At 39.8% G+C, this 26,234-nt stretch overlaps 1 protein-coding gene across 3 annotated transcripts in view; it reads right to left on the bottom strand.

Moving 5' to 3' along the window:
- The window catches only part of USP6NL (USP6 N-terminal like), a 139,533-nt gene extending 117,348 nt beyond the window's left edge, over positions 1 to 22,185 (bottom strand). The window contains exons 1-2 of one of the 3 annotated variants that reach the window (XM_074358114.1): positions 22,133 to 22,185; positions 5,969 to 6,055 (exon numbers count right to left, since the gene is read on the bottom strand). In XM_074358114.1, the coding sequence (XP_074214215.1) occupies positions 5,969 to 5,972 (4 nt within the window). In that variant the 5' untranslated portion in view covers positions 5,973 to 6,055; positions 22,133 to 22,185. Of the gene's footprint in view, positions 1 to 5,968; positions 6,056 to 19,303; positions 19,434 to 21,888; positions 22,061 to 22,132 lie in introns of those variants that run through there. The other 2 variants (XM_074358116.1, XM_074358115.1) reach the window with 2 other exon arrangements.
- Positions 22,186 to 26,234: the final 4,049 nt, after the last annotated feature.

The raw sequence follows: 26,234 nt of genomic DNA, 5'->3' as shown, positions 1-26,234 counted from the left end.
CAAGCAAACATATTATCCCTTCCTTTGTATTTATTAGACCATAATGAGGTTAACCAGTGAGGAGATCAAACACAGGACTTCATAGCGTCAAAATCTTTACTAATGCATCCAATAAATTCCATTTCTATTTCATTCTTCTAGAATCTGAAACAGGCAGCTGTACTTTTAAAAAGACATTGCAACTTCAATCGCCCCACAATTTAACGTAAATGTACATGAGTGTACATTAGTGTCTCACCATATCTTTTCACACTGCATTGTTTAAATTTTAACACCTGAATCTCCAAATGTGTAAGGGGAGAGAAATCTGTTGCAACTCTGGGGATACCCAGGTGATGCCAGCAGAAGTCAGCTTCTGAGTTTAGGGGGAAAAGCAGCACTCCACAGCCACCTGCCTGTACGCTGACCACCATCTCTGAACCTGAAAAAGAGCACTCATACAAGTCCTCAATTCCACTTCACCTCCTGACTTTTGACTACAGTAACGATACAAACAAATACAGTTTCTTTTTTAAAAACTAACTAGCTTATGGCTCAGCGCTTGATGTAGGGGTGGGAGCCTGGGGTGAGGGGGACTAGGAAGATCTTTCTGCTCTATTCTCGATCCTTTCTAGCCAAAGGCATCAAAGAAAGGCTTTGAATATTATTTTAATTTTATTTTAATATTTAATACTATGTTTAAATAAATAATAAAAAGAACGATTTCAAAGTCACGTATCTCCAAAGAAAGGGAAAAAAAATGAACACCAAAATACTATTTTAGATCAGTTTTGAGGGAGAAAGCTCAAGGCTAGGAAATTGATATCTATCCCACACATCGGGGAAATGAGAAGACAACTAGACGATGACATCCATCATTTACACTGACAGGCTCAAATTCCCTTAAGAGAAAATGTCTCTCTGACTTAATGCAAAAAAGTGGTAATATACAGCTATCCAGACACTGTTAAAAAAAAAAAAAGTTGATTACATGTAGGTTTATTAATTACAGACCATATAAGAAATACCACTTACTAAGTTGTACTTTCCACTATATGTCTTTTGATAAGTGAGATATACTAAAGTGTCATACCTATAATATTCTCATATAGAAATTTTTTTTGGAGAAGTTAATGTTAAAGAGATGTGGAATTTTTCAAACTAGTACATCAGTTCTAAAACAACAGATTCAAGAAAAAATGATAAAAATCAAACTCAATTTTCTGAAATTAATGTCCTGTACAAGGGGATTTTTCTCAATATCTTGTTAACATAGACACCAGTATTTAAAATGCAGTTCAACTTAAACTTTCTTTTCTTTAACTTCTGCCCAACTCCTGAGGTACACAGCTATTCCATTAAACAAGATACATATCTATATAGGCAGCTGTTACAGAGAGAAGTTTTAGCCAATACTTAGGGAAAGTATTTCACTTGTTGCATGACTTTTTTATTTAAGACTCAGAAGAATCCTTATGCCACCACTAGAGATTAGTAAACTACTCAATTATTTATAACATTATCTGCTCTAAAAATTGTTAAACAAGTGTTCTTCATTTCAGCATCAACTCTCGGTCAACCGCACCAATGAACAGAGATATTTACTCCTACCTTTATTAGAAAGCCACAAATACACTGCATCCCAAATTACTTGCTGCCATTACTTTTTCCTCAGATAAAAGAGAAATATTTCATATCCAGAAATGACCTCAAAAAACACTCTGTTATTTAGGCCAAAGGGCAGGATCAAATATTCCAACACAATAGATTCACTCCTGGATTGCCCAGACAACACCCAAAAAGACGCTCTTAGGAAACACTTCATGTAATTAGTTACACAGCAAAACTTTCCAAAGAAAGTGAAATAAAGATTAAAAATTTTAAATGTAGCAGGTAAGCTTTATTTTTTGTTTTAACTTCCAACTTGGGAAAAGAAAGGTAAGTAGTACCCTAAATTACCACTTTTCTTTGCCTTTTTTTTTGGTGTTTCGCCTTTTTTTAAAACATGTTTCACCAAAATCATCATCTAAAAATTGTTAAGCACTGCTCTTTATACAAACTACTCTTGTTGTTATAAAGATCTAAGGAAATCTATTTCAAATTACAGCCACGCTTTAAATATAACTTTATTTTATCTTTGGAATCATCTGACAAAACAAAATTTTTAGCAAACCTGATAAATCCGTAACATTGCTAAACTTGCAAATATTGAAAATTAAGAAAATTTAAATACTGAAAATCAAAAGGCTTTTTGTAGATTATAACAAAGTTAACAATCCACAATGAAATGCACATCATAGTAGCATCATATACATTTTCCACAAGATAAATACTCATCCCCAGAATTTCACATAATATATAAAAATCGGGACTAAAAGCAGAAAAATACCTTAAAGCATTTAACAAGCTCTCCAGGCCTTATGGTTGGGGCATCCCAACTCGTGTGTCAGGGTGTGCAGGAAAACCGATCCCCTTTGGCGTGGTCTGAGGTGCCACAGCCGGTTACCCCCAAGCCTCAAACATCTCCCTCAGTTTATCCCACACGGTGTACAACTGCTACCGTGTCCACAAGGTTCATGACATGGGAAGGGTTAGGAAATCCTACAGAGATAAACCCAGCCAGACATACAAGTATCCAAACTTTTTTTAAAATCTCTTCAGAAATATTGAAAAAACATTTAGTTACCCATCATTCTCACCCAAACCAGGTTTTTTTGTCTAATTATACTTTAATAACATGTCTTTCTTCCTATTTTGTAACCTGTACCATGCTTCTCAAATATTTTTTTTAAAAAATAGGAACTCTGACATACTCAGTTCCCTCCCACTTTTACGAAAACTTGCAACCCCCTAGAAACCACAGCATAACAGACACTACAGCACTCCCTAACCATGGTTATAGCCGTCTACCCAAGGATGAGTCCCACCGCTAGAATCACACTGGCAAAAAGAAAAAAGAGAAAGAAACAAAAAAGAAGAAAAGAAACATCAAAGTTTATTTCAAAGGGAGCAAGGAAAGAGTAAAAGCTAAGAACAAAGCTAGAAAGGGCAGATACCACCTGTAACCAATCTTTTTAATTTACATCCAACAAAAATGTCTCCTTGTCAGAGTAATTTCTCCAGAATAAAATCTTAAATTGTTCCCCTGAAATCTTTCCATCGTTCCTTAAGCCCTGCTGAAATGTACATGACCTGGACCCCGATTCCATCTCCTGCAGCTTTCTTTCTCTCTGTCTCCCTCTCCAGCTCTACACTCCAGAAAGTTCACCCACAAGGTGACACCTATGTGGAGTCAGACCTTCAAGCCTTCCTCACACTGCTCCCCTACGTGAACTGCTTTACCCTATGCCGCACACTCTCTCTCTCTTTTCATGGAAGCAGCTCAAGTTTCACCTAAAAATAGTAACACGTGGAACGGCCACCACATACGAAGGATGTTACTTGGGGGCACTCAAATCTATGCACCATTCATTGAGCATCTACTGAGCATCAGGAACAGTGCTTAGCACTAGGAATGAAAGTCTTTGCCCTTAAGGAGTTTTCAGATTAAAGATGAGAGCAACGAGTCGAGTTTTCACAGAGTAAGCGGGTTCTAGAATGACCAAGCAGAGGGTGGTGAAGGGTGACTGGACTGGCCTAGCAAGTGAAGCGGTGTGCAGATGACGAAGAGGAACTACGGAACTAAGCAGAAACTGATTAGAAAGAAATCCAAAATGTGGAGTGAGGCGTCTGGACTTCACTGCAATCCTGGTGGTTAAACCCCCGATGGCACTGTTCATTCTTCACGACTCCCCTTTCTTCATAACAAACACAGAAATTACAGATTAAATATAAAAATGGATGACCAAAATGACAGACCTATGCCCCCAACATGTTAACCATCTCTATGGATGGGAATCTGACAGGAACCCAAAGTGGGGGCCATGCGGAAGCCACAGCAGAAAAGGTGGCAGGAAGCTGCTCCCAATGCTGAGTTGATCCCCTAGGGTCACCAGGGCCCCAGGGCAAGTAGGGCAGGAGCCAAGCTCTTTGCTTAAAACCAGGGACTGGGGTGGCACTCTTCCTTGATTACAACATTAGACTGAAAAGGACTTCTGCTAAGTGCACTGAGGCTGCAGCTGAGGAAGCTGCTGACCTAATGCCAGCTGACTCGTGAGCGAACGTGCGATGTCCCCAACGTCACCGTGGGGCCAGGGCTCTGAGCCACTAACACAAGACCTGATTCTCATCTGGGAACTCCGAAGCCAGGCACAGACAACAGCAAATCTGCTAGACCAGGAGGGAAATCACAAAGAGAAGAGAGAGAGACACACACACACACACAGGAAAAAGGAAAAAAAAAAAAAACTGCCATCAGAATGTGCCTGCAAAATTATAGAACATGATGAAAACATCAAATATCAACAACCACAACATAAATTCACTCCAGACCAAAAAAAAAAAAAAAAAAAAATCTGAAAAAGACTAAAATAAGCATGTACAAGGTCCCCAAAGAGATGAAGAAATATAAAAGAACCAAAAAAATTGAATGCAAACAAGCAGAAATGAGAAATGAACTAGTGGATATAAAAAAAGAACCAATTAAAAATCTTGCAAATGAAGTATAACCATTGTAATTTACAAATAAAAAATGGTACGTGGCTCAGATACTTATTACGAGTTGCCTAATAAGCCATGCCTCCACCCGCCTTCATCCTAACAGGGCCCTGGGCTTTGGGGGCCAGCTGTGTTAAACGCTGAGATTCCAAACTGAAAGATACACGGTACCTGTCCTCAAAGCACTTGCCATCTGTAACAGTGACGCTACCACAACACTAAGATTACAAAGTAGAACAGAATTTAGTTAAATTTCCAAAAGGGTAAGCATTTTTTAAGTTAAAATGCTCTTAGTTTTCATGAACTCATATTACCATCTTTACTAGAGTTTACACTTTACATCAGATAAATATTCTCACAAATGTCATATGAATGCAGTTGAAATGACAAAAGCTATTTCTTTCTTAATCTGTATTTGAACTTATCCAGCAACTATCTTTGTTTATTCAAAGCACACCACCAAAAAAGCAATCCACTCAGAGTGTCCAAAACCAAAGACTACTGCTTGCAATATTATTTTTAGCAGAAAGCAAAGATTTCATAATAACAACAGCTTCATTTTCAGCTATCAGTTGCCTAACTACTTAAACTGATGAGAAAAACTGCTCTATTCATAGTAAGGTAAACATAATCAATATGAATAATATGTGAAAAATTTTAAACTCTCTAATATTATATTCCAATAAGGAAATGCTCACTCCATCCCAAAGTTCCCATAATCAAAAAAAAAGCTGTATTCTAAAAGTACATCCAAACTGTCCCAGGATCCCAAGTTAGGATAAAATCTTAATTCTTTCTTCACTCTCTAAAAGTAAACAGTTTACACAAAATAGTAAAATCCAGTTATCCTGTTCCCAAGCAGAACTGGAAAGGAATGACAGAAAAGATGACACATACTCTCCTCTTACAACTGAGAAGATAAAATCTATATGAAAAGATAAAGTCTATAGGATAGACTTGGTTCCTTGTTCCATCAAAGACGTTAATAAAGAGATTTTTTTTTGCTTAGATATTAACTCAATGATTACATTTCAGACAATAAAATGTCTGCTAATTATGGTCAACTGCACCTTTCTCTCTTCACATTTGTAAAGAGTCATTTTCCAACGGCTAGTCAATAGAAAATTTCAGAAAACAGAACTAAATCAGCCAAGGAGCTGATGACATGGATTTATTCTCATCACTTCTAACTTCTTAGAATAAGTCAAACATCAAAAGGCATCTCCTTGTTTAAATAGAAGCAAGCATACAGTTTTGGGCTGAACCAAATTATTCGATCTCTGATGAAGTAACATTATTCCCATGTGTCCAGTAACAAATTATTTTCTTTTTTTGAGTACAATGCGGCAGATGCTCCCAAGAGCACTGATGTGAAACAAAGGAGAACACTCACCCATGACTGGAGACGTCTCTGTATGTGGCCCCGATCAGGTGCTGCACCCAAATCTGCTGTCCAGCGTTTCTCAGAGGAATACATGTCCTGGTCAGAACACAAAGAGAAAGAAGTCGTATTTTCTAAAGGTCAGTCAGTATTTAAAGTTGTCTAAAAGGAATTAAAATAATTTATTTACAAAAATTTTCTATTTTCAAAGGAACCCCTTGACATTATTGAAACACAAAAAATTGCCAATCTTTGGAACATGGTGATTCCATTCATACTTTCTTTTTCTATAAGCAGTTACCTCAAAAGTAAATTACACGTATTCAGTGGTTTACCACATGGAAACTCACTAACAGGTGTCCTCTGTCTTCCGCTCCCTCCCCCGTTCCCAAATAAATAAGCCCTAGAAATGAAGCGCTCCATCTCGGGTGAATTAAGCGCATCACATCTGATAAACGTATTCCGACTACACATCGATGATTTATACACACCATCAAATAAAGATTACCAGTTATTGCTGTAGACTTCCTCTAGTAATGGCCATTCTCCTCAGTATAAAAGTAATGTGGTTTCATTGTTTAACAAAAAATTGGATGGCAAAGCAGAAAGGAAAAATTCTCTCACAAAACAACGCCGCAACGCCTACCCAACCATTCGGGGCATGTTTCCTCTCCAGGAATTTTTTGTGTGTATTTTTAAAACATACTTTATAAATACCACATACAAAACTATGTATTTGGTTCTTTTTGGTTGATTGTAACACAAAGCATCACGCTGTATTATTATAAATACAAACTTGACCCTTGACTAAGATTTACATTGTAAACTTTCTTCTCTCGATAATATATTAAAGAAAATGAGGCATAAATTAATACTAATGCTACATTTAAACATAACCATGGCAAATGCCTCCCCAAATGTAACATGTGAAACTGCACAAATAAGGTAACATAGGATTTAATGCAAGATCGACACCTGTGCCATCTTACGTGTAGTTTCCTTCATAAGCTGATAAGCTACTTGTCACTTGGTGATTATTTTCTAAGTCAATCACGAAAACAGCGTAATACTAAGGACCCCTGCTTTGGAAACAGATTAAAGCTAGGAAGCATTTTTTGAAGAGAGAATGCTTGCCCCACCTATAAAACATCCTGATGCATGCTGTATAATATACATAAAAAGTATAAATTTACAAAACAGAAATTCTGTATGTACTGCCTGGTTCACATACTGCAATTAGTAGGCGCACATAATCCCAGCGCTGCCACGAAAAAAGTCACCTGACCCCCACCCCCCATGCTTTCCTCTTCCTCTACGCAGCAGACACTATTAAAGACACCATTAAATGATTCTCATTTCATACAACCCAGTTATCCCAAAGAAAATGAGAAGCGCGTACAGAAAATTTAAAACAACATATAACCTACACATTAATTTTAGAATACTAAATGGTGTATTTAGTGGATCAATGTTTCTCACAACGAGGACACTTTCTTTCTGGTGCTTCTCAGAGTCTGTTAGATTTGTTTTCCCTCCCAGGAAATGAGGAGGTGGAACCTGACCCCTGGAGCAGCTGAAGGAGGCGATGGGAAGGTGCCCGCGGCACGAGCACACAGAGCAGGTTAACTGCTGGCAGATGACCTTGGAGCTCACGCCTGTTGGTCTCTGTCTCTGCCCAGAGACTTTTCTTTATTCATGCTTATATCAAAGTTTTTTTTCTTAAGTTTAAAATTCCTAAATGGCAACATCAAAGCACTTAGTACTAAGCCATGGACCCCTCCTCCCCATAACTGTAAACTGCCAAATAAATACTCATTCAAGGACTGAAGCTCCTGAGGTACCAAGAGTTTTCTCAGCCCTAAAAATAGTAACCTCAAAAACCCCAGGATACTAAGACTTATGCACACTGGATTTACAGCCCTACCATCTGGGGCGATAAATACAAAGTGCAACGATGTGTGTGTTGGAATTAATTTTGGGGAGTAGTTCTTAGAAGCATTTTTGAATGGCTTATATCTGAAGTCGCTTGTTCAGGATTCTTTAAGCTCATCACAGCTTTGAAATGCAGACCCTCCCACCTACTTTCAAAGTAGCTGGTCTACCAATTCTTTTCAGCAATGAGGAAATTCAGTAGCACAAATGACAAAACTTTCCGAGTCCCTTTCTCCTCCTCCAAATGCTATCACCTGGACATATAATGAAGAAAGAAGAAAAACCTTGTTGTTTTTCACACCATCTAACAGGGAAAAAGTACTTTGTCTTAAATGATCTCCACATCAATGGTATCATTTGGGTATTTCTCCAAAATCTGGCCTTTAAACTCATTTTCTGGGAACTTGAGCCACTGATACTTATTCTCAGCATGAGGATTTATCCTGGTGCTAACGTACTACTGGTTCTTTCAAGTGACTCCTCCAACTGTTGTGACGAAATTCAATAAGCAAGAACCATAAGGCAACAGCGGCCTGAGGACCACGCATCACCACAGGGAGCTGGGGGTCTGGTTAAGAGGAAGGCAGACTCCACCAGAGCCTTCTCTTCGCTGAAGGCATGAAACACAGCCCCAGAGTAATTTCTGCCCTTATGGTCTACAAGGATTCCCAGCTTTTACAACATCAGATAACCTATTCTAGAACTAGTGCAACAGTCCCAATTTTCATCATCTTAAAATTTATATTTAACATAGTTACAAACTACAACATAAGTATCACATTCTATTGTTTCCAATGACATTCTTTCTGGAGATCAAATTCACATTTAACTTATTTCATTGTACAGTAACTTCTCCTTCAAAGAAAATACACACAAAAAACGAATCTCCCCTAAAAGCTGACGTGATCTCAATTTGGTTTTTTTTACTCTCATCACAAACTACAATTTTAAAAACTCAAACTTAATCTTTAAGATACTGTGCTAAGTGAAATAAGCAAGTCATGGTAGGACAAGTACTCTGTGATTCCACTTACATGGGGTTCCAGGCAGAAAGCAGAACGGTGGGGGCCAGGGGCTGGAGGACAGGAAACGGGTAGTCAGTGTTTACTGGGCAAAGAGATTGATTTTGGGAAGATGAAAAAAGGTCTGGAGATGAATGGTGACAGATGTACCTCAGTGTGAACGTTCTCAAGGCCACACAACCGCACACTTAAACGTGGTTAAAATGGGAAATCTTATGTGTATTTCACCACAGTAAAAAAAAAATTAAGAAACAGAATCAAATTTACCTATGGTTTCAAAAGAGTAAGCAAATCCTTAAGTAACAGAAATGTATTACAAAGAATCTAGAGGTTTTTAAATAAACATTAAAAACCAACTGCACATTTCTAAAATATTTGGCTATTAAGGAAAAAGAAGTGTCCACACAAGAAATGACTAGGACTCATTATATAGCTTTTTTTAAATCTTTACAACTGAATTACTAACACAGACCCCTGTTAAATCCAGAAGCAAAACAAATACTGTTAGCAATGAATGTCCAGAGCCTTTTTCTATTCCTCCAATACCACCATTCACTATGATCTCTCAAGCCCATTTGTTTTTCTCCTGTCCACTTTCAAAATATTTTTCTCTCTAACCACATACATACTTTTTCATTCATGCACTCTCGCATAGATAAACAGCACTTACTGGTACCAGGAAGCTGAAGACACTGTATAAGGCTTTAAAAAACCTTAGCCACAGTTCTTTTTTCATTTTTTAGTATCCTCGTATATTTTGTAGAATAAGGAGGACAGAGTAATTATTTAATTAATTCTTTCTCATAATTTTTAACCTCATGGTCAGTTTCCACTTAAAGAACTCCCACCACTCTGCTATGAACTTTACAATGTTTATCATTCAAGATAAGGACTTCACTGACTAAAAATAAAACTGCCAGGAATTTCTCTTTCTGCAATTCTTGTGTCTAAATGGCTTATGAACTCTCTTGCTATGTAACACCTAGAAAGAGAGAGTGATAGGTGGGCAATGATGCCAGTAATCGCCCTAGAGGCCCTGACAATTTCCCATAACCAAGCTACACTGTCAAGTGTTGGAGCCACTGGCCACACATAGCTCTTTAATTTTAAATTAATTTAAAGCATCTAAAATTTAAAATTCAGTTCCGCAGTCACACTGGCCACATTTCAAACACCACTACTGGCTGCCGTATTAGCACAGATGTATAATCTTTCCATTATCATGGGAAATTCTACTGGACAATGCTGGAGAGCTTCCAGTGTTAACAGCGTGCGTGGGGCAAAGCCCAAGGTTCACACAACACAAAATGGGAAGCTGGACTACAGATAAGCACATACAGCCTGGCCCCTGAAGGTCAGGTCTTCACTAGGAAGAATAAACTATGAAAAAACCACCTACCCCACAAGGAGACTTGAAGGAAAATTGCACCTGCCTGTGTTCTGAGAGGAGGAGGGGCATATCCCCTGGAAATTTGTAACCAAAACTGGCTTTCACACAGGTTTCAAGTTCAAATCCATACTACTTGTATACTGTGAAAACCTCAAGCCTGGACACTAAATGGCCTGGGTTGACAGTTGTCCTCAATTGCAATTTCTCTCTGGGAGAAAGCACTCCTAATCTAGGTCTCAAAAGAATTTCCACTGATAAAGTTACAATAAAAATGAGCTCAAATTTTAAAACAAAGCATAATAAGCAAGATTCAACAGAATTAAGTAGGTTAATCATTTTTTTTAAAAAGGTAAAATACAGTAATCATGTTTCAAAACACAAGCTGAAATGGAAAATATGAGCAAAAAAGAAGGCAACAGATGTTTAGAAGAATCAAGTGACAAACAGGTTAACTAAAATTAAATCTTAATGGATAAGTTCAGCAAACTAAATGCTGCTAAAGAGAGAATTAACAACCCAGATGATAGATGTGAAATTATCCAGAATGCAACCAGACAGACAGATTAAGAGACACGAAAAATATCTTGTATGTATAACATACATATAACATTAAAACATCTAATATGTATACCTAATTGGAGTTTTAGAAAGAGAACATAAAGAATGAGGGAGAGATGACATGCTCAAAAGAAGACTAGCTGAGAATTTTCCTTAATTGATGAAAGACAGTAACATTGAAGTTCAGCAAATTCCAGGAAGTATAAATTAAAAAAAAAAAAGAACAGGAAATTGACACCCGAGACATCATCGTGAAACTGAAAATCATTAATGACAAAGAGTGCTTCAAACCAACCAGAAACAAAAGACAAACTACTCACACAGCAACAATTAGACTTGACGGCTGATTTATCAGCTGCAACAATGGAAACCAGAAGACATTAGAATAATATCTCCAAAACTCTTAGAGAAATAACTGTTAAGCTATAATTATGTACCCAACTCAGCTAAACTATTTTTTTCAAAAAAAAAAAAAAACAAAAAAACCAAAAAGGGCAAAATAAAGAAAATTTCACACACAAACTGAGGAAATACACTGTAAAAGGACCCTCATTAAGGATGCTTCCAAAACTGTAATTCACAAAGATGGCAAATGATGTCAAAAAGAAGGTCTGAAATACAGGAAGGTGAGAAAAGGAAATTGTAAACATGAGGAAATGCAAATAATATTAGGGGTACAACTTCTAAATTAGGAGTTACAAAAACAAACAATACACCTAAAATACTGAACAAAAGCAGCAGCATGTAATGCAGAAGGGAGATAACATGAAGGGAAATATTCCAAGTTTCTTACACTGTTTTTCAGGAGGAAGATGTGGCAGGCACTATCTTTTGTTCACGTGTCTTTCATCACTTGCCGCCCTCACTGTGGCTTCCCGGGGGGTGGAATGTACTCCCCACCTCATGGATGTGGGAGCCTGGGACACGTGACATGTTGGAATGTGAGCAGAACTGACACTGTGCCAGTTCTAACTGGAGGTTCTGAGAGCAATGGGCTTGTCTGTGTTCTCTTGTACTCCTACAATGCACCCCAGGTCACTGCTGGTCTCAGAATGAGCAGAGGCCTAGCACACAGCTGAACCCAACCCACAGGCTATCACCAACCCCAGCCAGCCCAGCCACATCCAGGAGAAGGCCACCAAACCCGGGAGCTCAAAATAAATGTCTGTCGCTGTACATCACTGAAATTTTTCAGTGGTTTGTTACACAGCATTATTACAGCAAAAGATGACTCATATACAGGGTAAAGGCATTAACTTAATGCAAATTAAATTTGTGAGGTTTAGTTTCATTAAAAAATTTTACTCACTAGATTTGTGAACATACATATATAAATAAATATATATACACACACACAAAATGATACCATATATATAAAGTTCAAAAATGTGCAAAATTGGCAATATGTTCTATAGGTACCTGTATATATGTACCATAACTACTAAAAAAAAAAAAGCAGGAGAATGCCAGACTCCAAAGTTGAGGATGACCGTTTTCTCAGGACAGTAGTTAAGACAGAGCAAGAGGAAGATGTGACCCCAGAGGATATTACTACAGTTCTATCACTCAGTTTGACAGGAGAGAGAGTATAAACATCATTATGTTAGACCTTACATAACACATATGACATATAGTCCTTTGTACGAATATAATGTTATATTTTAACATGAAAAAGCAAAATCTTTCCAACAAAATTCAGAAATGAATATAAAGAAAAATAACATAGGTAACCACATGTATTAAAAAGTTAAATGCATTTATAATCTTTGAGCCATAATTAAGAGGTAGAAACAGTTGTAGTGACTCACTTATTCTTTAAAAGAAAAAGACAAAGACAAATGATAGCCAGGTCCACTACAAAATGCAAGAGAGCTTTTACGTGAAAAGACTGATGACTGTACATGAGTCAAACGTAGGAGCAGCTGGCCTACCCAAAGAGCTGTGTCATTTGTGCTGTCAGCTCTCAGCTGTCTGTGCATCGAAGATTCTGATCTCACCTTCACAGATACATAATACAAATTTATTTTCTAATAGAAATTCCTAGGTCCTGTTTTGTCAAATTGCTGTGTTGAACAGCCATCCCCAGAAAAATCTTAAGACAATTTTCTTACTTGAAACATTATTTGTAACAGCAAAAAAAATCATAAACAACTTAAATATACCGTAATAGGGGAGTGACTAAATGAACCGCTGTTAATTTATATATAACAGTCTCATGTACCCATTTAAAAATGTCTCAGAGAAATTTAATGACTGAATAAATGAAGGCTCTGCAATGAGTTTTATGTAACCTCACAATCAGCAAGTATCAGAAATGATGCCTCGTGCCATTTCTCCAAAGGTTTATAAACCAATACTTAAATAAAATTTTAAATTTTAAATTTAAAACAGAGATGACAAATTTACTATTCATTCATTCAGTATTTACTGAGCAGCTAGCAGCAGCCAGACAGTGTTCTAGGCTCTGCAACACAGCCATGAACAAAGACCCCATCCCCATGGAACTTATATCTGAGCAATACTAGTACCTTTCTTTCTTAATTCAGATTCACAGTTCATTAGTTCAAATATATATCAGGGCAGATTCCAGGGTAACGTCTTCTCATGCCAAAAAAAGAAATAACTTTAGTTCATTAAAGTCATTATCCATTGACACGGACAGTCTTATCACTGAGCTTTCACAATTCTTGGGCTTTCCACAAAGAAGCCTCTTTCTGCAATTTACACTGCCTGAGACACAATGCTAAATTCCCAGGACTTCCAGTATCTTCCCTGCTCAAGAGAAGTAAAGCACATCTTCTATCACAGCTTGAGAAAAAGGTTTATTTATCCCATTCACTAATTCAACAAAGTACTTCCTGCTAATAAGACCTGAGAAGAAGAGAGACAAAATGTTTGGTTTCCTAGGCTTGTTTACACGTGTGTGTTAACGAAGCATCAGATAAGAATAAGGTCTGATTTCCCCTCTACAGGGAGAATTTAAGTTAGGTTTCCAGGACTTATCAAATTCTAGTAGCTTTACATTGGTCAGCATGTCAACTTCTAGGTATTTAGGAAAACAAATGTGCTTCCCAGGGCTTCCTTTCTTATCTCAGTTACAGAAAGGCAGGGCCTTTCCAAAGTAGCTTATAATTTGTTTACATGTTACATTTGCCTAATGCACTTGATACATGCTTTCAGAACTATACATAATGCCTGAGCTGTACAGATAAAAGCTAAAATGAAGGATACAGTACCTCATTTTCAGGGGTCTGGTTTCATTTTAAAAGTCTGTAAAAAATTCCAGACCACAAAGGCTGAGCAGCAGCACTACAGCAGACACCAAGGGGGCTATAAAGAGAAGAAGGCATGGCTCCGGGCCCGCTTTAAGGAATTTATACGTAGTTGGATTCTAAAGAATGTATACATCCATCCACTCAGGAAATACTAGCTCAGCTCTACAACACGCAAAAACTTCTCAAAGGGCTTGACATACGACAATCAAGACAAACCTGGACCCAACCACCCTGCCTCTAACAGAACACATCCAAGACAAAAGACTAAGGAACATGGCTGTCAACAGCTTCAGCTCATGCAAAGGCCCTCTACAGAATTTAAATGAGTGAATTTATGGGCCAAAAATGTAAAAATACACAGGTAAAAAGAGGAAAAGTCATGTAGGATGCCAGTAAAATTGGCATTCAGCAAACTGATGGCAGACTATGAGCCCTGCAGGAAAATCACTGTACACATAGCAAATCCAAGACGTGAGTGGCGCAGCTCGCCATTAACCAGCTCTAGGAATTCAGACCAAGTCATTTCACTGTTCTGAGCCCCGGTTTCTTTATCTGTAAAGTGAAAGTTAAAATTTTCAACCTGGCTACTGCTCAAGATCATCAAGGGATTATGAATGAAAAAAAAAAAAGTTTTTGTAAACTAAGTATTTTATAGATTTGACACATGTATTGGCACTGATCCATGTTTGGTCTTTTTATAAAATAAAGGAGTTGAAACACAATTTTTAAGTTTTCTCTCTAGCCCTGTAACATTTGTAACCTAAAAACTCATTTTAATTCAACAAGTAACTAAGAAAGGTTCTACCTTCCTTAGCGCTGTAAGCAGAATCAATCAGTAAAGTATTGCAGTAAACCAGGTATGAGCTGAAACAAACTGGTCTAAAATGTCAGTTATGTTTAAAAAAAGGGGGGGGGCAGCAAATTCACAGGAAACTTGGAAGAAAGGCAAAATGACTATGAACGGTGAAGTAATAATCAAAGATAACCCCAGGCTTATTCTTTCAGCAATCCCCAGTGATGGCAAATCATCAACTTTGAAGGAAAAAGGTTTTGTGAAAGAAATAATATTTCCCAGGCAAGTGTGATGAATGAGCTTAGAACTCAAACTGATAATAAAATGTGATAAAACCTGATGAGAGATGGAGCTCAGTATTTCCAAAAAGCCACTTCTGAAAAGAAATTTCAGAATGTTCTCTTCAGCGAAAATGCAGTTGGCCAATGGTAACTAAACTTCGGACTAATTTGAATGCATATTCTAAAATGCTGCTTTCAAAGTTAGTCTATTGCTTCACAATCAGATTATTCCACCTAGTCCCTGTTTTCCAATAACTAAGCATCCAGCTGGGAAAGGAAAGCACAAACACATGACAGTGACGTGAAAGACAAAGGGCTTGAATTTCTGTCAACGCTGGGCCACACGTTGCACACCAACCTTCTTGCTTAAAGGCAAAAAGCCAAATTAAATATATATTATATATATACACACACATGTATAAATCTGTATGTATGTATATGTATTAAGTATATACTTTAATTATGAAAAATATCAGAGGCTATAAATTGGTAGAACCACTTCGAAAAACTGGTAGTAACTACAAGAGTTAAGTATTTATCTACCTATTACTCTAATAATTCCATCCCTAGGGATATTTCCAAAAGAAAGGACTGTTTATGTCCAACAAAATACATGCATAAGAATGTTCACAGCAGCTTCACTTTAACAGCCCGATATTGGAAATAATGCAGCTGGCTGTTAAAGTAGAACAGATAAATAAATTGTGGCCCATTCACATATGAGGCTACCACCACGAGAGACTGCATTTCCCAGTAACGGGCACTGCAGCCTCTCTCATCTCACATGCTCTTCCAGAATCTTCTTCTCCCCATCAAGAGGTGGAGTCTGCTTCCCCTCTTCACTAAATCTGGGTAGGCCCATAACTGCCTCCAAGAACAGAATGCAGTGGAAGTAAAACTGCATGAGCTTCAAGGCCAAGTCCTAGCAGGTGACCTGGTATCCGCCTGGCTCTACCCCAACCCCCGCGTGGGCAGGACGCGCACCCCGGGGACCCCTGTCATCCCCCCCAGATGCGGGAGCAAACCTGCCGGTGACGCAGGGCCCGTCTTCAAGCCGCCCTACCTGAAGCCACATGAAGCAGAGACAACTGTTGGCCAAAATGCAGTTGTGTGAGGACAGTAAAGGTTGTCACTGTTTAGGTCGCTGAGTTTTGAGACAATTTTTTAGATGCCACAGTAACTAGAAAAAGTATAGGGCAACGAAAAAGGCTACTGCTACTTGCAACAACACAGCGAAATCTCACAGAATCCCAGACAAGAGAGCACGTGATGCACGACTTTTCTGACAAAAAACTAGAAAATGCAAAGCTAATCTCTGGTGGTAGAACACTGAGTAACTGATACTTGAGGCAGGCGGCATGGATGGGGAAGGAGTGTGACAGCCCTGTGAGGTGACAAAAACATTCTACCTGTGAAACTGGGTGTACATTTAATTACATCTATCACAATTCTTCATGCATGAAAGATCAGGGCACATTATTATTTGTATATTATACCTTAATTTTTTAAAGGTGGGGGATAGGGTGGGGCAAAGAGCTAAGGAGATAATGAGGAATTACCAGTCACAGTTTGAGAGAGGAGAGGAATGCACCCCGGGGCGTCTTTCCTCCTGGAAAGGGCTGCCCACTCACAGGAGGTGCCTGAGGGGCTACCTACACTTAGGCAGCCTTGCGAGCCTGGAAGACAAAATGTCAAGAGTACAAGATCCACCACGGGGGCCATCCCAGGCCTTGGAATAAGATCTCAAAAAGCTAAATCCCAGAAGAAAGGATAACACAAAAACAAATTAAAGCAGCCTTTGCATAGACCCTAGAAAAATCTCAATTTGGATCAAAGTGACCCTAAGTGCCTGGCAAAAGCAACAGAAAAATCCTTATCTAAATCTGTAACTACTTCTAGAACTAATTTTTCAAACACAGTGAACAGCACCCCATCAACAACAAGCAGGCGTACAAGGAGACCAGACTCCCCGAGAAACAGCCGACCTGCAGGACCCTGGGATGGAGCGACCCTGCTTACTCTGTCCACAGACACAGCTGCAAAGCTTGAAAAGCTGGATAGGGAATTAAAAACTGTAACAGTGGCATAGTAGATTTTAAGAAGAAATTTTCAGTTTCAAATTGAAATTCTAGAATGAAAAAACACAACAACCAAAATCAAGAACCCAGAGAATACATTTAAAAGTAGATTAGACAGAGATGAAGACTAACTTAGTAAACTGGAAGATGGGCCAGAAGAAAATGTCCAGAACAAAAGGGAACAAAAGCGTGCAAAACACAGAAGACAGGTGAAATACACAGAGGAGTTAGTGAGACCTACCACTGAGTAACTGAAGTCCCAGGAAGATTAAGCAAGGGAAACAGGGAGAAGCAGCCTCTGAAGAGCTGACAGCTGAGAACTACCCAAGACTGATGAAAGAGACAAGGCGCAGCATTAACCGTTAAATACCCTGAGCAAGAAGGGCAGAGAGGCAGGGGAAAGCATCTGAAATCAAATCTGAAATAGAATAATCTCTTCTCCAAAGAACTAATATATAAATATATGTATGTATCTCCAGTCTAGAATTCTATACCTAGCAAAGTGCATCTCTCAAGAATGTCGGTGAAATAAAAACATTCTCAAACTAAAAGTTTGAAAAGTTGTCAGTCCAAGATCCACTCTAAAGAAAAAACTAAAGGGTATTTTTGGAGAAGAAGGAAAATTATTCTAGATGGAAGGTCAGTAACTCAAGAAGGAAAGAAGGAAAATAAAATGCAGTAAGTCTAACCAAATAATAACAGTGGAAAACAACAGAAATAGATCTCTAGGGTGTAAAATACACATGCACTGAAAAACATGGTAACAATGAAATAGGTTAAAAAAAAAAAAAAAGGGAAGGAAATTGACTTAAATGTTTTTAAAGGCTTGTATTTTCTGGGGAAAGGGTGAAACTCAATGACTATCATACTTTGGTAAGTCCATAAAACATTAGTGTTTCTTCGGCAAAAGGAATAGTAGAAAATACAATCCCAAGCTAATAAAAAAGGAGGAAATAGAATAATTATTTTTTAAAGTCAATCCAAAACAAATCAATAAAGAGAAAAAAGGGACATGGAACAAGTGAGACAAATAGACTTTCTTAAATTTTTAAACATTAATGTCAATAAAGTTATTATCTGCCAATTCACTTTTATAATAGGCATCAGCAAAATACACAGAAATACCTAGCCCCCACACACATACCGAGCCTTTATAAATTTTAACTTCCACGTCCACTCCGTTTTTCCACTGTCACTGACTTTTCAGTCTTAGGTCACCTTTATCTTTTCTTATCTAACTACAGATATGCTAACAAGCATTAAAATGTCCAAAAACCAAACAAAAACAAACAGGAGTAAAAAGCCCATAGAGCCAACTGGCTTATAAATGCTGCATTAATTCTACAATAAAATACTAACTTGCCATTACTGATCTATATAACATTACTAACTGATGAAATTAATACATTAAAAAGCTTAAAAACGATGTTCTTTCACTTCATGAAAAAAATGTTACTAATTTTTTTTAATTCACCTGTTAATTCAGTGAAGAAAAATTTCAGGATAAAATTATAACTTTTTCCACACTCGCATCCATGTCGGCAAGAGATGGGTGCAACGTTACCTCTATCAGAGGACAAGTAAATCATCTCTTTAGCGCCAGAAACACTTAAGCAAACAAGACATGGAACTCCAGAGTCACTCCTGATCTTCCTATAACCAGATGAAACTACCTGCCACTTACGAAATATATATATGTATTTTAAATTTTAGGGTGGATTGCTACTAGCATTTTGTGAATAGATATTTTAAATAAGGTAATCTAAGCTCTTCCAAGGAAAAATGCTATCAAAATTAAATCAAAACACTATACTAACATCATAGCGTGTCTCTGTAAAGAAATCAAAGAACCTTTAATTTAACATTTAACCCCAGTTTTAGAGATAGAAACTAACAAGTAATTGGTGCCAGTTATAAAAATGGACACCAAAGTGGACAGAGCCACTCCCAGCTCTAGCGAGGGTACAGTCAACTAGACGGACCCCCTTCACAATGGCTACAGCACAGGGCAGGGCTACCTGATTTAGATGAGAGTAGGTGCCGAGAGCCTTCCTTCTCTGTACAAACAGCAGCAGCAGCTCACATGCCTCGCAGGGAACTAACACACAAGCATCCTGATCTAACCGGCGTGACAGTCTCTTCAGGGACTGCAGACCTGCTCTCCCTCACACTCAGTGTCCCACCCTCCCACCTCCTCCTCATCCTTCAGGTCCTACTGGCCGCTTCCTCAGCACGGCTTGCCCTGCCACTCCCCATCAAGTCAGGTTCCCTGATGACAGGTTTTATAGCTCCTTGTACTTTACTTCAAAGGCCTTAGCCCCTCCGTTGTTGAAAACAAGATACCTAACCCAAGGTCGTGGGTAGAAGAAGGCACTCAAGTATTTGCTGACTCAACAAACAAATCTGAACTGATGATCCCCCCTCCCAATTTTACGAAGAAACAATCTTTTAAAAAATTACTTGCATGAAAGATAACCCGGAATTGGTAGAAACCAGTTGAGACTCCAAGTGTCTGTGACTGTAATTCCAATGCTCTAATCCCCATGTACCACAAGGAAGTGTCTGAGAAGTCAGATTCTTTCCAATGAATATTACTCTCATACTGATTTCCACAGTAAAACTTGAGACACTTCTTAAAGGAAAAAAAATGAGACTCTAAATATAAGTAAATCATATCTAACAATGCAATATGCCTTTCAAAAATCACACTGAAGGGACAAACTACACCTTTCTGGTAATAAATGGTCTGAGTATTGTTGATAACAATACTACTGCACTAAAACAAAACAAGGATGGTGGAAGTGAAATTGCAAACATAAACCAGAAAGTGCAGATCACCTGTCACTTTCTATAACTGAAGCGAAAATTCCCAAAGTTTTAGCATTGTGGCTAAGTCTTTTGCCAGCTTCAAACTGCCTTAACATTCCTAGTACTTTTTAACCAAAGTAATTTTGTTTGTTTTCAATTTGCCATTGGCTTAAATTTACTAGCCTCTTTTTCAGCCATCTTCATCTGCTACAAAATGTAACAATAAGTTAAGATCGATGAGCACATGGGGCAAACAGTGACCAGTGCAACCTCTGCTTGGCACTAGAGGCCCAGACTGGATCTGTCGTACCAAGAAGTTCCGCTGGTTCCCAAGGCTGACCAAACATGGTGCCAAAGCCGACACCTCTACTTACTGGCTTGTTCAACTAATGACAGTTGTCCTCTGAGGAGCTGTTTCATGTCAAAACAAGCTTAAAACTGGAAATGGGCTATCCTTACCAGAAACAAGTACACTGGAGAGTCAGATAGGCTAGCTACCACCAAGAGTCAGGGTACATGTTCTTAATGCCTGGTAAGTGATACTTCTTTGTGACAACTCAGTAATTCCTTAAATACATAATCAGCAAAGGAATTTGTTAACTCCGAACACCTGTACTTGTGATTAAGCCTCTGGTTTTCCTTTAAAAATTACTTTATATTTGTATCAGTACACCTGTTTTTTTATATTTTGACATATCTCAGTTGCTTAGGTAGCATATAACAGAATCAACATCCACTTTAAGTAAAGACTGTTTATGAAATTTACCATTAAAAAAAAAAAAACCCAGCAAACTCAGAATGTTTTTCTTAATTTTAGGGTCTGACAGAATGAGAAATAAAAGCAAATAAACCACTGTTCATCTGATGCTGGCTAATTTGATTCTTAAGATGACTTCACAAAAGAAAAAAGTACCCCGACTTCCCTGTTAACAGAACCTCCCATAGATTCAACATATGAGAGAGTTGGTCAGGGTGATCTCCAGTTCTGCACAACTTTTCTGTACTACAAAATAGTAAATATCTATTCCTAAGATTTACTTGTATTTATTAATGGATTAATACAGGATCGAAATCACTTTCTTCCAGTAAGCAAAATGTTTAAGATTGTGTCCCCACTTTTTTTTCCAGGTGTCACATTATTTCCAATGACTGAGTACTGCCCCAATTCAAAACTCCTTCCCAGTCCCATAAGGGATTCATTTAACTCATGTTAAACTCTTCTGACTCAAAAGCATCTGCGGATTAAAATGAGGGGCGGGGGTAGGGGTCGGCACACATTAATTTTCAATTTATACTAATGACCACCCGCATTCATAGACTCCTCGCATTTCTGGGCTTTTAAATACTTGCGAGGAATCATGCTCCCGCATCAGGACTGCCGCACCAACATCTGGTTGTGAGCTCCAAACTATTCTGCAAACTTTGCAAAGGCACAGATTTCAGATTTCCAGGCTCCCCAAAGCCCTCATTCACCCCATCCTCCCCTTGCCTAGTCGACACAAAGTTCCGCAGCAGGCAGGCAGTAATTTAAAAGAACGAAGTTTGCCTCAGTCCTGCCCACTTGGACTCTGGAGGACGCAACTGAAAGTTGCAAGGGAGACACGTCTCCCGGGGACTGAAACTTGCTCGGGGGGAGGGGGAGGCAGCGGGCCTGCCCTCCCCGCAGCCCCGGCCCCCCCCCCCGCCCCGGCCCCCTCCACCAGCCGTCTCCCCCCGCCAGCAGGTCCCCTCCCGCGCCGGCCCCGCCAGACCCTCCCCGTGCGCCCCCCGCGCCCCCCACCCTGCGCCCGCCAACCTGCCGCTCACAGCCGCACGCCCGCGGTCCGGGACCCCGGGGGTGGGCGCCCGGCGGCCGCACGCGCTCCCGGAGCCGGGCCCCACGAGGCGGGGGCGGGGAGCGCCGCTCCGTCCACCTCCCCCGGGGCCGGGAATGGCGGCGTCCGGCTCCCCGGGGCCAACTCCGAGTCCCTGCCGGAGGAAGCCCGCGGAGCCCCGCCGCCGCCGGCCACTCGCTGTGGGAGAGGAGGAAATGAATTTACCCCCGGACGGTCCCGTCGGCGGAGGCTGCCGGCGGGGGCAGCGCGGGGAGTCCCGGGGGCCGAGCAGGTCCCGGCGCGGCGGCGGCGGCTACCGCAGTGCCCTCCGCCCCATTGTTTCCCTTCCAAGAGGATCCCGGCGAAGCCGAGCCCGGGAACCAGGAAGTTCCCCGGCGCGACACCTCCTGCCGCCGCTATGGAAACGGCCTCCGCCTCCCAGGGCGGCTCGCCCGGGACCCCGCCTCCGCGCCGCCAACCGTCGCCGCTGCGGCCGCGGCCACCGCCATCTTGGCGCGGCCCGGGCGGCCCCTTCCCGGCGGCACGTGCGCGCCGTTCCCGCGTTCCCGGCGGCCGCGGGGGCGCGCTGGCCGGACGGCCGGGTGCGGGCCCAGCTCTCGGGGGGGGGGGGGGGGGGGGCGCAGCCCCTCGCCGCGCCGGGGAGGGAGGGCCCGGGCCGGACCGGAGAGGCAGCCCCTGGCCCAGGGCTTCGAGGCATTGCCCGGAAAGACCGGCTTCAGCTGATCAATGGATGGCTGAGGCCAGGCCCGAGGTCAACAAACAGAGCGGTGGCCAAGAGCATGGTTTCTGCCCCCAAATTGCCTCCTGTTTCATTTCTGGCTCAGCCACCCACCAGCTGCAGAGCTGGAACGCGCTGTTTAATTTCCTCAGTTTCCCCATCTGTACTTAGTGAAAAATAATCATTCATTCAATAAAATAGCATGCTTCGGACAAAGGTCACCTTTCTGTCATTTTCCAGGAACTTAATCTAAAGGTTCAGATCAGCACCACTTTAAGTAGGCTACAGTGTAAGATCCCATTGCTGCCTGAAACTTCTCAAATGTTCATCTTTGTCCCATCTTTCTCTAGGTCAGCTTTCCTTTTTTATATCATGGAAATTGTCAAGAGTTTTGATCTGCAGAATAGTCCATCAGGAGGTTCCATAAAAAGATGAATGATGTAAACTTTCCAACACTGTAATTAGCTGACGGTTAAGTGATTTATTCAGTAGAAGCTAGCAAAGTTAGGGTGCACAAATAACTAAAAGGCTTCCTGTCCTTGATTCCAGGAACTAGAATTACTAAAGCTGGTAACTCTGCATGGTTGCTATTATCTTTTTCCCAGCTGGTGAAAACTGACACCAAGAAACTGGGTGCTGTGTGCACTCTGGGAGGAGGGGTGGAAGGAGGAGACGGGGTCACTGGCTCTTCCAAAGGATGCAACTTTGAGAACCATGCATGAGTTTAGGTCTCAAATGGTTTCTAAGACTTCTTCTAGCTCACAAGCGTTGTGACTTTGTACATTTTTTAAGAAAAAACAAATGAATACTTCCCTTTGAGTCTTCCTTCATACATTTAAACTAGATTTGCGAAGACTAGTGTTTATTTTAATGATCCTGATCCCACAATGGCATAAATAGTTTGATATATTAATTAGGGTAAAAACATATCAGGAGTTGGCAGGGCATGAGTAACTTTTTCAACACCCAAACACTTCTCCAAAACGTGTGGCATGCTCGGATTAGCAATCACCCAGATGGAGAGATTCTGAATTTATGAAAGGCAGGAGCCCCTACTCCTACAGCCTTGTAGCCCCCATGGGACCAGCAGATTGCTTAGTATATGGTAGGCCCTCAAGAAATATTTATTGAATTAGGTTGCTATGTTTGTGGTTGAGCGCTCATCCTGTCAGGAGTCCTTGGGGACCACAGAGACATGCAAGAGATGTTACTCAAGGGACATCCTTGCAAACATCATAAACAAGAACCCCAAGTCACTGGTTAATGAGTTAATGGGATTTTGGATGAACAACCCCAGCCCTAGACTTATTTGGCAAAATGAAGTGGAAACTTTAGATATGTTTTTCCGTAAGTTATATGAGCAATTTTTTGAAAACTTTATTTGGGACCTAATTATGAGCACTATTGACTCCATTTTATGCTACAATAATAGCATGATTAAAGTTCAGAAATCCCCATATATTCCCCCCAAGTCAAAGTGTCACCAATGAATTGTGTCACCTCAGTGTAGAGATCTGCATTTGTTCTTAGGTATAAGTTCAGGGGCTTACCATAATTTTTTTTTTTAATTATTAACCATCTTGGAGCTGTCATCACACTGTTAACACAAATTTTTGTCTTTATATCCCCAGCAAAGTGCTTGACATGTGAATTTGTGTTAGGCATATAAATTCAGGGGAAACTTTTTCTTAAAGGGGAAAGACAGTGAACCTGTTACCCCCGTGGATAATATGTAAAAGCATGAGCGTGCCTGTGTTTCACTAAAAGTTTGTTATGAAAATAAGTGGATTTGACCCACAGGGCCAAATTTTCCAACCCCCTAAATAATCAGATTACACTCACTCCATTTTTATATTCATTCCAATGAAATACCAGATACTAAAAATACCTTTTTATGCCATACGTTTTAGAGAAGTGTTTGGGTGTTCTATAAAAGCTTGATATCCATAAAGCACCTAAAAGTGAAAAGGCATGTGGAGTAACAGTTTATGTTACTGATTAAAATATTTGGCAAATAACAAAGGCTTAGAATGATATCTCACATCTTCTGATGGAATAAGATAGCTGGATATTTGTAGTTCATTCTTGCAAAAGTTACGCATTACGCTAATGCAAAAAACTTAAAATGTTGCCAGAGGTAGAAGTACATGTTTAAATCCCCACGAGATGACATAATAACTAAGGCCAGAAGTACAATTTGTGGTGAGCACATAGGGACACAGGCCATAGAGGAAAAAAAATCTCCAAAGCAAATCATACATCCTTCACTATCATCTTCAAAATATAGATGAAAGAGTAGGTTCCTAGAGTCTCCTGTAAACTGAGATTTTGAAATGTGAGTCCATGGCTATTTGATCCACTTAATTTTTTTTTTTTAAATAAGGGTAAGCACAGAGCTCTCTGGTAGGGGAAGTTTTGGGTTTTGGGGCTTTTTTTGTTTTTTCAGTAAAGCTCTGGAAAGCCTTGCAGTGCACATTTTCATGGTCACCAACAGCAATACCTTCTGAAATTTCATAAAAAACCAGTGCTCTTCTATCCAATAATTGTTCTTCACTGTTGAAAATGACTCAGTCCAGTCTGTGTACCCAGTATAAGTAAAAAAGCAATGGAAAACCAACAACGACATCCACACTGTTCATGTGAAAAAGTTATCCTTTGGTTTCAAAATTATTGATTGCAGAGCAAGGAAAAAGAGTCCATGGTGGGATTGTAAACCCCATAAAATTGTATACAAGACGTTGTGTACACAACTTATTACCTATAAACATTTGGGGTTGTCTTGTTTGTTTACTGTGTACTAGGTATTTTTCTCCCTATCTGAAGAACAGACACACCATGAGACAGGGGGGCAGATCTGCCTTCTTCCTTACTCTATCCCTTGGTCCAGATCAGCAACTGATACAGAATCGGCTCTCTATAAACCATTGTAGAAAGAATGAAGGGAGGTGGGAAGGAAGAGCGGGAAGAAAGAATGAAGGAACAAAGTTATACAGATTACATTTTCTTAAAATAATATTGTACATCAAGTATATTTTAATTTAAAAAAACATTTTTTTCTGGGCAAAAAGTTTCCTAACTTTTCTCATTTCCTCAAAAGGGTCTGTGACTCAAAGAAAATAAAAAAGATGGAAATGACTGGTTTTCAACTACAAAAGCTGCCTCTCATTATCTCCTCTGCTCTTTTGTTCACAAGCCACCCTGATTACATACCAGAATGGTTATCCTGCTTTGCCAGAGACTATAATGATGCCATATCATTTGAAAAGTAGCTCCGTATGTTTTCATAGCTTTAGATTTTCTTCTGTCTGGTCCACTTAGAGTTTCCATGCAACAGTTCCCCATTTGACCACCTCTTCGATGTCATTTGTGCCATTTATTCTTCATTTTTCGCTTGTGTCATCAAGCAGGGTTGTGTTAAAAAGCATTATAAGATATGGAAAAATTGAAGTATAATTTCAATGCATTTTTGTCCCTGGAGCAGGATGATAAATCTTTTGCCTCTGTGTATGTGATTTTTTAATTCACTTTTGAACTCTTATGCACATACATCTTGCGTACATTGCATGGGAGCTGCTTTTCAAGGATGGC

Source organism: Camelus bactrianus, chromosome 35 (genome assembly GCF_048773025.1).
Source record: "Camelus bactrianus isolate YW-2024 breed Bactrian camel chromosome 35, ASM4877302v1, whole genome shotgun sequence".
In the NCBI taxonomy this organism is placed as follows: Eukaryota; Metazoa; Chordata; class Mammalia; order Artiodactyla; family Camelidae; genus Camelus; species Camelus bactrianus.
The sequence above is the reverse complement of the archived record's forward strand: the minus strand, read 5'-3'. Positions and strand labels throughout refer to the sequence as shown.